This window comes from Arachis ipaensis, chromosome B04 (assembly GCF_000816755.2).
Source record: "Arachis ipaensis cultivar K30076 chromosome B04, Araip1.1, whole genome shotgun sequence".
NCBI lineage: Eukaryota > Viridiplantae > Streptophyta > Magnoliopsida > Fabales > Fabaceae > Arachis > Arachis ipaensis.
Window position 1 is genome coordinate 42,376,582 of NC_029788.2, and position 12,620 is coordinate 42,389,201.

Consider the following 12,620-nt stretch of genomic DNA (forward strand, 5'->3'; position numbering starts at 1 on the left):
TCTTGAAACCCACCATACACGCCAACAATTTTGAGCTCAAACTATAGTTAATCACTCTTGTTCAGAACAACTGTTCATTCGGAGAAAATGCCCAAGAAGATCCAAATCAACATCTAACCACATTTTTGAGAATCTGTGACACAGTGAAGGCTAATGGTGTTCACTCCGACACCTATAAACTGCTTTTATTTCCCTTCTCTCTCAGGGATAAAGCATCTAAGTGGTTGGAATCCTTTCCAAAGGAGAGTTTGACAACTTGGGATGATGTTATAAACAAGTTCTTGGCAAAATTTTACCCTCCCCAAAGAGTTAACAAGTTGAGGGATGAGGTACAAACATTTAGACAACAAGATGGGGAGACTCTCTATGAAGCTTGGGAGAGATACAAAGAGTTGACAAGGAAATGCCCACCCAATATGTTCAATGAATGGGTCCAGCTGCACATATTCTATGAAGGGTTGTCTCAAGAGTCAAAGAAGGCCCTAGACCACTCTTCAGGAGGTTCTCTCAATAATAAGAAGACAACTGAAAAGGCCATAGACATTATAGAAAATGTGGCTAACAATGAATATTTTTATGCCTCCGATAGGAACTCAAGAAGGGGAGTAATGGAGCTAAACCACATAGATGCTCTGCTGGCTCAAAACAAAGTGATCACAGCTCAACTAGTAGCCTAACCAAGCAAATGGAGAAGAATCAAGTCTCAGCAATTAACACTCAAGCACCTATGCAAGAAGGAGATAGCCTAGAAGCTGAATGTGAATGGGAGCAAGCCAACTATGTGAACAACTCATCAAGACAACCATATGATCCTAATGCTAAAACATACAACCCAGGTTGGAAGAACCACCCAAACTTTGGGTAGGAAAACCAACAAAATCATACCCAATACCACATACCATATCACCCTAATCAATACAACAACCCCAACCATCAATCTAACAATCATAGGCCCTACTATAACCCACACAATGCCCCCTACCACTCAAACCAACAACCATACAGCAACCATTCCCAAAATGTATCATCCCCAATCCCACAACCATGTGATAACAGTGGAAATTTTGCAAGATTGGAAGCTATGATGGCACGAATGGCAGGGGATATTGCCACTATTGCAGAGAGACAATTGCAAGCTGAAAAAAAGATAGATTCAATCCAAGAGGAGGCCAGATCCAACATAAAGAATCAAAGGGCAGCAATCTCAAAACTGGAATCACAATTAGGATACCTATCCAAGCAAATACCCATGCCTACAAATATATTTTCCAGCGACACCATGACCAATCCAAGAGGAGAATGCAAGGCCATCACATTAAGAAGTGGGAAGGTGGTGAAGGAGACATCCTCAAGCCACAATTTGCAAGAAGAAGAGGTTGCAAATGACTCAGAAATCAAGAAACAAGAATAGACACATACTCTAGCTCCACCAAAACAAGTCTTGAAGTCCTATGTACCAAAAACACCCTACCCACAAAGGTTAAGAAAGGATAGGAAGGATAGTCAGTTTTCTAGATTTTTGGAGATCTTTAAGAGGCTCCAAATCAACATCCCTTTTGCTAAGGCATTAAAGCAAATGCCACTCTATGCCAAGTTCCTAAAAGAGCTCATGACAAAGAAAAGAAACTGGGGAGAAAAGGAAACTATAGTGCTCACAGAAGAATGCAGTGCCATTATACAAAAGAAGCTTCCCCAAAAGATGAAATATCCTGGGAGCTTTCAAATCCCCTGCATCATAGGGGATATTAGCATTAAAAAAGTATTATGTGATCTAGGAGCTAGCATCAACCTTATGTCCTTGGCCATGATGAAGAGAATGAGAATTGAAGAAGCCAAACTAACAAGAATGGCACTTCAACTAGCTAATAGGACATTCAAGTTTACCCATGGAGTAGTAGAAGACTTGTTAGTTAAAGTGGGAGAGTTCATCATCCCAACTGATTTTGTTATGCTTGACATGGAGGAAGAGTCTAATGCATCAATCATACTTGGAAGACCATTCTTGGCAACAGCTGGAGCGATAATTGATGTGCAAAAGGGAGAGTTGGTCCTAAGACTGCATGAAGAAAAGATGGTGTTCAATGTTTTCACTGCAATGAGCTACCCCAAGGAGTCCATTGGAGAATGTATGATAGTGGACACAATGGAAAAACTGGTTCAAGGAGTCTTAGAAGAAGATCAATGTGAAGAAGCAATGGAGCAAGATCATCAAATATCATGTGGTGAACTACCACAAGAAAGCATAGAAGGCTCAATCATGCTAGACAAGGCAACCAAGGGGAAGGTGGAAGCACCAAAGCTGGAGTTGAAAACCCTGCCCCCAAGCTTGAAGTATGCTTACTTGGGGAGCAATGACACATACCCAGTAATCATCAACTTAAGCTTGAGTGAAGAACAAGAAGATAAGCTCATCAATGTGTTGAGGCAACACAAGGATGCCGTAGGGTGGACACTTTCAAATTTAAAGGGGATTAGCCCTTCAATGTGCATGCATAAAATCCTTCTTAAGGAGGATGCCAAGCCCTCAATACAACCCCAATGAAGATTGAACCCAACAATGAAGGAAGTGGTACAAAAAGTGATGTCACAAAAATTTGTCTCTCAACGAATTTCCACCGGCAAGTGTACCGGATTGTCGTCAAGTAAAAACTCACTATAGAGTGAGGTCGAATCCCACAGAGATTGGTTGGTTGATCAATGTTAATTGGAAGAATGTTCTAGTTGAACTAAATCAGATTTGAAATTTGGAGTGCAGAATGTAAATTGGCAGGAAACTTAAAGAGCAAGAAATTTAAATGACATAATGTAAATAACAGAAATTAAATAGCAGAAAGGAAATTGCAAAAAACTAAAGTGCAGAAACTTAAATTGTAACAAATTAAAAGAGAATGGGAATTATTAAGCATCAAATTAAAATGCCGAATGTAAAGAGAATGGGTAGATCAGAATTGGGGATTCATTGGGTTTTAGGAGATATTGAATTCTCCGGATCAAATCATTCTCATCTCTTCCTCAATCAATGCATTCATTGACTTTGCTTGGAAATCTTAGGTGATTGGATCCCAATGTCTTGGCTCACCAATCTCTCTAAGCTTGAACAATTGCTCAATGTCTTGATTTAATTGCTCATGGGAAGAGATGAAGTTTGGTCACTGATTATACCACACAGATTCATAGATCAAAGTATTGGTAGGATTACATGTCACGATATCCATCCAAACCCCAATCTAATCCAATGTGAGAAAGAATTTCTAGCATGATTTCCTCATCCCTTTCTCAAGGATCAGAGGAAACCCAATTATGAATAGCTTCTCCGTCAAGACAACTATCCAATTGAATTAAGATCGAAAGCTTTCTAACAAAATCAAGAGAAAAGATAGAAGAAGAAGATGAAAACTATTATTGATCCATTGAATTACAATAGAGCTCCCTAACCCAATGAAAGGGGTTTAGTTGTTCATAGCTCTCAGAATGGAAAGTGAAATTGAAAAGTACATTGCAGAATGAAAAGTGCAGAGAAAGTAAAATTGGCAGAGTTTCAGTACTCAGTGGTGTAAGCCCGCCCCCAACTAACTTAAACTCTAAGCTATTTATACACTTTCTTCAATTGATCTTCAAGTCTCTGGATTGGGCATTTGGCCATTACTGAAGTGGGTTGAAGTGGCTCTAATGCTGTTGAGAAGAGATGGGTGCTCAATTGCAAGGTTCTGATATCCACGTTGGAGTCCACGTTTGAGGGCAAACGTTATGTCCAACGCTTTCTTAAGGAGAATTGGAATCTGGGCACTTTAAGCAACGTTTGACTCAACGTTGGAGCACCAATGTTCGCCCCAACGCGTGCGCGTGGATGCCATTTTTTCCATTCCACGCGTGTGTGTCACCTATGCGTACGCGTGGTTGGGAAGGATTGCACGGCCACGCGTACGCGCACTGACGTGTACGTGTCGATGTAATTTCCCCAACTCCAAATTTTGAAACATTTTCGCGTATGTTGGCCTCAGCGTTGAACCAACAACGCTTCCTCCAACGTTGGTGTACCCACGCGTGCGCGTGGATTGTCAAAGTCCCACGCTCACGCGTACGCATCGCTCACGCGTACGCGTCGCTCACGCGTGCGCGTGGATGCCAATTTCAAAAATCCCATATTTGAATGTTTATCGTGCATGTTGGCCTTAACGTTAGACCAACAACGTTCCCTCCAACGTTGGCCTATCCACGCGTGCGTGCGTGCGCGTGGATCATCAAAACTCCATAATGCACGCGTGCGCGTCACCTACGCATACGCATCGCAATAAAATTTTATAAATTCCAAAACGCAAACTGTATTGAAAAATATTGGAGGTAACGTTGGCTCACCAACGTTCCCTCCAACATGGGCACCAGAATTATGCAGCAAAATTCCCTGCTCCTTTCCTCTCAACATTTGAGGCAACGTTGGTGGTCCAACTTTGGCCACCAACGTTGCTTCCCTTTCTTCCTTCAATGGCCATTTCTTCAACTTCTTTTCATGCATTTCTTCACCTATCATCAACCAATACATGCATCAAAACCTTGCTAAAATCATGAGAGATTACATCATTCTTAACATATAAGTAATTATGACATAAATCTCATGAAAATGCATCAAATTAACCATGTTGAATGATTTAAGGTATACATGAACTTTTAACCCAAATGCTTACTTATAGCTCAAGAAAGTGCATAAAACCTACTAAAAACAAAAGAAAAAGGCTAGTGAAACTAGCCTAAGATGCCTTGGCATCACAACACCAAACTTAAATCTTGCTTGTCTCCAAGCAAGCAATGAATTATGAGAAGAATGAATGAAACAAAAGGTAATACATGTCCATATCAGCAAATAATTGAAATTGATTCATGGGGTTTTATGCAGAGAATGTTGCAGCTCACTTTTATTGATTCCTAGGTGAGACATGTCTCTTTTAGTGCCAAGCTAAAATTAAGAACAAAATGGATCAAATAGGCTCAAAATTGGTTAACAATGGTTGATGAAAGGTAGGCTATTTGGGTAAGTGAGCTACATAAAATGATGGCCTCAATCATGTAAATGCATTTATACATGGAATAATAGACATAAAGAATCAAACAAATCAAAGATTACAATCATAGAAAGAGAATAATGTACACAAGAATGAAAATAAGTTGTTATAAGATGTAACCACACAATTGAGCTCAAAACTCACATGCTTGTGTTCTTAGCTCAAAAACCATGTTCCAAAATAAATTCTTCAAGCAAGTTCAACAAATTTTTTTTCCAAATTGGTAGGGTGCCCTAAAATAGTTTCTTGGAAAAGAGATCATCACCCTAACCAAGTAGTCCTAACAAGAAAGAAATGATAGAATATGTACAAATTCTAACTATTATTCAACCTAGCATGCAAATGCAACAACTGACTAATAAAGAAAATTAAAAATTGGTATTGGAAAGGGAAGTTGTTACCCACGGAGATCGGTCGGACGACCTCCCCACACTTGAAGATTGCACCGTCCTTGGTGCATGCAAAGAAGAGCAAGGTGGACGGGTTGCTACAATTGATGAGCTCCTTCAAAGGGTTGTGCAGGTGAACTTGTTTGTTGCCTCATTTGAACCTCTTCATTTTTCCTCTTTTTGATGGCCAACCTAAAAGGAGAGAAAAAGAAAGTGAATTAAGCCTACAACAAAGATATTAAAGCAAATAGAACATAGGCGGGGCTAATGCCAAATAAGAGTAAGGTTCTCACTACATGTTAGCTACGCACGTAAGTGAGAGAGTAATGTACGCGAATGGCATATCAACTACTACTTGATGCAAGAGTAAACTAAAAGTATAAGTGAATAACATGAAGAGCATGTTGAACATTAAGTTCAAACAAGAAAGAGTGGGTCATGAAGACAATAGAAGTTCATATCAATGCATAAAGGACGCAAGAATCATCAAAGGTTAAGCATTGATTTAAAAGTTCATCACCCATCAATATCAAACAAGTCAAGAAGCACCAAGATTAACCAAGAAATTCTCAATAATTGACTAAGAGAATTCAACACCATTATTAAAATAAGAGATTTAGAAAAGAAAAGAAGAACAAGCTATTAAAACAAAATTAAAATGCAATGAATGAAAATAAGTAAATGCAACAAATAAAAGAAAATTAAAAATAAGAAAAATGAGAAGTGAAAATTTGAAAAGAGAGGAAGAAAGAAAGTAAGAAAGGAAGAAGAAAGAAGAAAGAAGAAGAATGGATAAAGGAGAAAGAAGAAAGAAGAAAGAAGAAAGAAAAGAAGAGAACAGAGCAGAAACAGGGGAGGCAGGGCGCGGAATCGACGCACAAGCGTGCGCGAGGAAGGCAGCAGAGACAAGCTTAAGCGTCGCCCACGCTCACGCATGGGTGGGTGAAATAGACAATCGACGCGTACGCGTCAGCAATGCGCACGTGTGGGAAGCAATTGTGCTCCCAGCACAGTGTTCGCACAAATCTCGCACAACTCTCTGATTTTTGTATTAAGAGTCCCAAATGCCAAACGACGCGTGCGCGTCAGTCACGCTTAGGCGTGGCGCGCACTTTTTTTTAAGAATTGTATGAGAACAGAAACAGGGCACTCTCCTATTCTACAATCATTCTAAAACAATTAAAATTCAAATTTAACAACAACTTTTTAGTTTTTAAAAAAAAATTTCAAATACAATACAAACAAACTTACACTACAAGCAAAACACCATTCAACAACAACTATTCTAAACAAAACATGAAATAAACAAGCAATTTATCAATCAAAGCAAAATGTATAAGAATATAGAGAATAAGAAAAACTCCCTACAATGGAAACTCAATTCATTCATTGATTATATATACAAGAGAATGGAAAGAGTTTACCATGGTGGGGTGTCTCTCACCTAGCAATTTTAGTTTAAGTCCTTAAGTTGGACATTTGGGAGGCTCCTTGTCATGGCAGCTTATGCTTGTATTCATCCTTGAACCTCCAAGAATGCTTGCTCCTCAATTGGTTGTCAGAATTTCCAACCATCTTCACCAAGCTTGGGTGAGGTTCTTCCCAAGATATGAGCTCCCAAATTTGGTCTTCATGTTGTGATCCGGGATCCCATATCTTATTTTCACACCCGTTTTCTAATTGATCATCATGATTCCATCCGGGTGGTAGGTACATAGAATTCTCCTTAAGGCACCAAATTCTCCTCCTAGACCATACAATTTAACATTCCTCCAACCATAGTATTTATGCCTTGAGAGTTCAACCTTTATGAGCCTAACATTATTTTTCCAACCACTACACAACTCTCTCCTACTCTTAACTCCACAAAGAGCTCTAAGTTGACCATCATTTTCAATCAAACCATATTCAAGTGAGAAAGTAAAGCTTAGGGATAAAAAGTTTACCCACTTAAATTTTATGTTGGATGGTGACTTAGGACACTACAAGGTTTTTGTTTATTTGTGGAGGTTTTTTTTTCTTATTTGTGGAGGTTTATAACCCCCACCAAATGGTTTGTGGGGGTTTCTAAAACCCCCAAAATTTGAGGTGCCACGAGGTCTTTTGTGGGGGTTTTTAAAAACCTCCACAATCTATTCAGTGGGGGGTTTTGTATGTGTTTAGTGGAGGTTTTATATTAGACTTTTGTGGCAATTTTAAATCACTTTTGTGGCAGTTTAAAACCTCCACAAATTGATTTTTTAATTTAACAAAAATTAACTATTTTGTGTGATTTTTAAACATCCACAAATCCTGTAATTAATTATTTATTTTTAATTACAAATCATTCATTAATTTCATCTCATTCATATACTCTCAAATTAAAAATTTATTTTTTAATATCAAAATTTAAAAATTAAATCTTTTATAACACAATTTCTCAATATAAGACATAACTCTATATATAAAATCATTCTCTGAATGCCAATTTCTATCACAAAATAGTTAACCTCTTTATTTGAATCAGCAATAATTAGTGGAAAAAGTACAAAATTCAGATATGATATATTACACAATGATCACAACTGTCAGGCATTATTATGTACAACATATTATGAGTATACATCATTCTAAAGCAACTCAAATCAGAAGTAACAAAGATGCAATAGTGATACACAGTTATCAGATCCAAATTTTGGAAAGTGTTGAACTTGTTGTCAACCTGCACATTTAACACGAGAAAAAGAAAAGCAAAGTGTGTCTTAGAATGTTATGTCACTATCTTAGAGTAGTATTAATATATAGTTTATTCATAATTTCATTCATACCCAACAAGTGAAATAAGAAACAAATTGCACAGTAACTTGCATGACAAGGGAGCACTCTGCTTACTACAAAATTAACACACAACCAAAGGAGAATTAGAAGCCTAGTAATCATTAATAAAGGTTAATAATAATAATTTAATTCATGATGAGAGAATTAAACCTGTCAAAAAAAGCAAATGGAGATAAGAAAACTGATGCAAAGGCTTGTCTATAAACAACAAAAATAAAAGGGGTCATTCCTTTGGAAATTGCAGCCTTAGACAATAAAGCCATGCTTGCATATACAAACTGAATAAATAGCATTGAAACATAAGGCTTATTTTTTTCCACAATAGCCATATAGCTTACAAAACTCTTCATATTTTAAATTCTTTGAATTAATGGACTATAAACTAATAAGAAAGTCGTGTCAATATATATATATATAAAGGCTTTTGGAACTGATGAATTTTGCCAACTATGCTAGAGCCCATATATTTATATCAAATAAAGGGGCACTAGAATAATTAAGGTAAGGCAAGGCCCCTCCATTGAATGAAAAAAGTGAAATCATTAAGCACTAGCTAGTAGTTGCATCATTTTCATGGTAGTAGTAGTATATAGCAGAAGCAGCAACAAAGATAGATTGAAAAAATTTACAATATTGAATTAGAAAAGGAGAATAAAAATTATACATGCAAATTACACTATTGTGAATTTTTCTATCTCACAAACTCTAAAAAGGAGAATAGAAACACTACCTTGTAGTACTTGGCTAAAGGAATAACAAACTCTGAAGGACTATCCCTGCAAATGAAAGAAAGATTTTGAGTTCAAGACTTTATAATTGAGAACAAGAGTTCATTAAACAATTAGTTGATCCATGCCTCTGTAATTGAACAAACATACAAGAACTGATAAATTAGCATAAAGAAAAGTAAAGATACTCACCTAGGATTGTAAAAGACGGTAAAGGGACTATTATTTGCAAAAGCATGAGCAGCTGCCGCAAGAATCCCAATATGCATACTATCACTTGACAATACCGATGATGATATGTTGGCTAGTTGCCTGTTAGCTAACCTGATGCCCAGAACATTTAAAAGAGCAGGAAAGATAGTCAAAATGCAAGTCATTTGCTGAAGTGAGTTGAAGCTTTGAAACACTGATTTTCAATATATTCCAAGACAGTTTTGAAAACTTCGACTCAAGCACCAAACAGCACAGAAATGATCAATTTATTACCCTCACCGTATAAATAAAACAGAGTCTCCAGCAAAGAGCCTCTTTCCACTGACAAATATACTCCATTCAGTTGTAACCAAGTGGCGCTTTGGTTGCCCTGCTTAAGGTGAGGGCCATAATAAATAAATAAAAAGATCTTCAGCAAGTTTCCAATAATTTTGCTGTTTCAGATTATATACAGGACTACACATTATGCATACCTCGATATATATGACGGAAAGTCCAAACATTATCATGCAAATCCCTAGCCACAAGTTCTTGTGCAGGAAGTTGCATAGAATAATCCTACATGAAAATATGGAAAAGATCAAAGCCTAAAAATTTTCAGGAGGCACTGGACGGAGCCCTCTATTGCCACCAAATGCGCCACCTATTATAATCAATAAGTGTATCAAACCAACTATCAATCATTTTCTTCACTATTTCACCAAATTCACACGATAGAAGAAAAAATTCGTATTTGAAGAAACATAAATTTAAGCAAAAATTCCTCAAGCGCTTCAATTAAAATCCAGCTAGTGCATATATAAATCACTTAAACCCTAATAATAATAATAAATTTGGTGAGGAATAGAATAAGCAAATGGCACCTGCACTCATTTGTAGGAATGGAAAAGGTTTCGCAGAATCGGAATCGGAGAGAAATTTTAATTTTCATTTTGTTGATATGCTTCCTAGGACCTTAAATTGTGAGTCTAGCTACACACATTATATATAAACAGAATTAAAATTTGAAAAGAGAGCAAGAAATAATAGAGAAGAAGAGTACCTCTCTTCCATCCTTCATCTCAAAGGCTAAATGATGAAAACAGAACAGTAAATAGAAATAAGAGAGCATACTTCACTTTCAAACTGATGCATAGACCCTGCAGTCAACGAAAAATATTATTGGAACATATAAAACCACAGGGAATAAGTAATATTTTACTCCTGGCTTAGAGGTCCATCATGTATCAATTTACAAAATGTAAACGAGAAAAGAAACATATATGTATATATTCCACAAACACTTCATACATCTAAGGTCTAACCTTCACTTTCTTGAGGAGTTCAGGATCAATATCAATATTATGTTCATCAACCATATAATTTATCATCTTCGCTGACATTTTCTCATGGGACCTGAAAGTAATGTTAATTCAAAAGGATGAATTCTCAACCAACACATTGTTGCAGGTTTTAGAAAGTCAATTTAACTCCTTAAATAGAAATAAACAAATTTAGAAAATATAATTTTTTGGAATGTTGTTGGAAGAAGCAAGAAACATGTGCTATTAATCATGTGAAGAAACTTCAATGTACAGAGAGAAGTCAGAAAACCTGAATTAACAAGCACATCATAGAATTACCATTTGTCACCATTAAAGACCCGGAAAAGGAACTTGCCCTTAAACATGTGGCTGAAGGGACCATGGCCAACATCATGCAGTAATCCTAGGCAAAATATCATATCATATTAGTAATAATAACAAAATAGTGGAATTAGAAGTGTCAAAACAAATAACTCTCCAGAGATGTCAGGTACCAGCAAGCTTTCCTGCCATTACATCGCAATGTTCAATACCAAGCTCTGGTCCCTAAAAGCATAGTAAGATTGTTTAACAAAATAATCTCATATCATCTTGCCAATAACAAGCATATAGTAACACAAGGCAGTTTATATATATTTACTTTGTATTTTTTTTATTATGTCAATAGCTTTGCCAGCAGGCAAGCCAATAAACACCAAGTGAATGCTCAAAACGAGTGTGTACAGCTCCACGGTAAACCATATGAGTTAGACCTGTATTACATTAAAATCAAAGATTCTAAGGGCTTAATTTTGATCGACTAAGTGCAGACTTCCTCACATATAACATGACAACATCTAAATCTACTTTTTACTAACTTAAGCTGACTATTAAAGCCTTAAAAGTTTTAACTAAAACATGTTATGACAAAATAAACACTAATACACTAAACACTCAGAATGATTGAACAACTCTCTTAAAAGTTATTACAATTTTCTTTTTCTCAACGTGTGTTATTTGAAGAAAGATTTTCATTCTAGACCACTGAAGATACAGAAGCAGAGAAAAAATTTTTTTTATATATATATAATTCATCAACACCTTTTCCTTCTAAGAACTTCAAGAACAGATTGTGCTGTGCAATAAGCTATAGCCTGAACAGTGATCATTGGATTCACACCTAATGCTATAGGGAACACACTTGAATCTCAATTTATCAGTATCATGAAATATTAGTATCAAAATAAAAGAGTATCACGAAATCAAAATTCAAAAATTAGCAAATCAATTTATCAGAATTTTAATTAAGAGAATAAACAATTCATCAAACACTTGGAGTGCTTGATAATTTGAAACAATGTTATATCACATAGCAAGGCATTCAGAATTTGCGGATGAAAAACAACGAAAACGAATAAAAAAGAAAAAGAGAAGGAGAACCAGAAACTGAGAACGAGTGGAAAGAAGAGCGTACACAAGGGATAGAATGCCGATGGAGAACATGAGCGTCATTGGCGGAGGAGAGTTAACCGAAGAGGTACTTTTTCTCGATCTCAAAGGCTTGGGCATTGCGATTAGATTTGGAAACGCGTTGGTGAATGAGATGCCTTGGCTCGATCTCAATGGCTTTATGGCAGAAGCAGAAAAGAGATGAACTCTAGCGGCGGCCATGGCGGCGGAGGCAGCGGCGGAGATGGCGGTGGAGATGTCTATCGCAAGCTTAGGGTTTCGATGAGCTCTGACTCTTCAGTTCTCTGTTCGAGTGTTCTCATGGATATTGAAAGAGTTTTAATTACTTGATAATTATAACGGTGGAGTTTCATTGTTAATCTGTGGGAGTTTATTAAAATGTCACCAATATATTATATTGCGGAGGTTTTTAAAAACCTCCTTTAAAAAACACCCACAAATATATATAAATCTTGTAGTGGGAAGGGATGTCTCCAATGGTCTTGTAAGTGTCATTCCCTTGTGCTCTTCTTTGACTACCTCCATCTCTTGACATCTTTTCTCAATTTCAACCTCATCCTCTTGGTAGCTTTCTTCTAATTCAATCTCCTCTTCATTGCTTACCAAGGGCATGGGAGGTTGTGCATCTTCTTCTTTGATCTCAATGTCAAACCCAATGGGAGA

At 36.8% G+C, this 12,620-nt stretch overlaps 1 protein-coding gene and 2 long non-coding RNA genes across 9 annotated transcripts; 1 reads left to right on the top strand and 2 right to left on the bottom strand.

Annotated features, from left to right (window-relative positions):
- LOC107636466 lies at nt 1,577–2,542 on the top strand. Its single transcript, XM_016339971.1, has one exon. It carries the CDS (start codon nt 1,577–1,579, stop codon nt 2,540–2,542), a length of 966 nt encoding a protein of 321 aa, XP_016195457.1.
- LOC107637778 lies at nt 7,959–9,293 on the bottom strand. Its single transcript, XR_002361049.1, has 3 exons — nt 9,184–9,293; nt 8,928–9,039; nt 7,959–8,147 (listed from the first exon to the last, which is right to left on the bottom strand). It is a non-coding gene; the product is annotated as an uncharacterized LOC107637778 (long non-coding RNA).
- LOC107637775 lies at nt 9,474–12,336 on the bottom strand. Of its 7 annotated transcripts, none has more exons than XR_002361047.1 (7): nt 11,962–12,336; nt 11,003–11,014; nt 10,509–10,911; nt 10,247–10,343; nt 10,068–10,176; nt 9,678–9,762; nt 9,474–9,574 (listed from the first exon to the last, which is right to left on the bottom strand). It is a non-coding gene; the product is annotated as an uncharacterized LOC107637775 (long non-coding RNA). The 7 variants fall into 7 exon arrangements; XR_002361045.1 differs by having other exon boundaries at nt 11,003–11,047; XR_002361043.1 differs by having other exon boundaries at nt 11,003–11,054.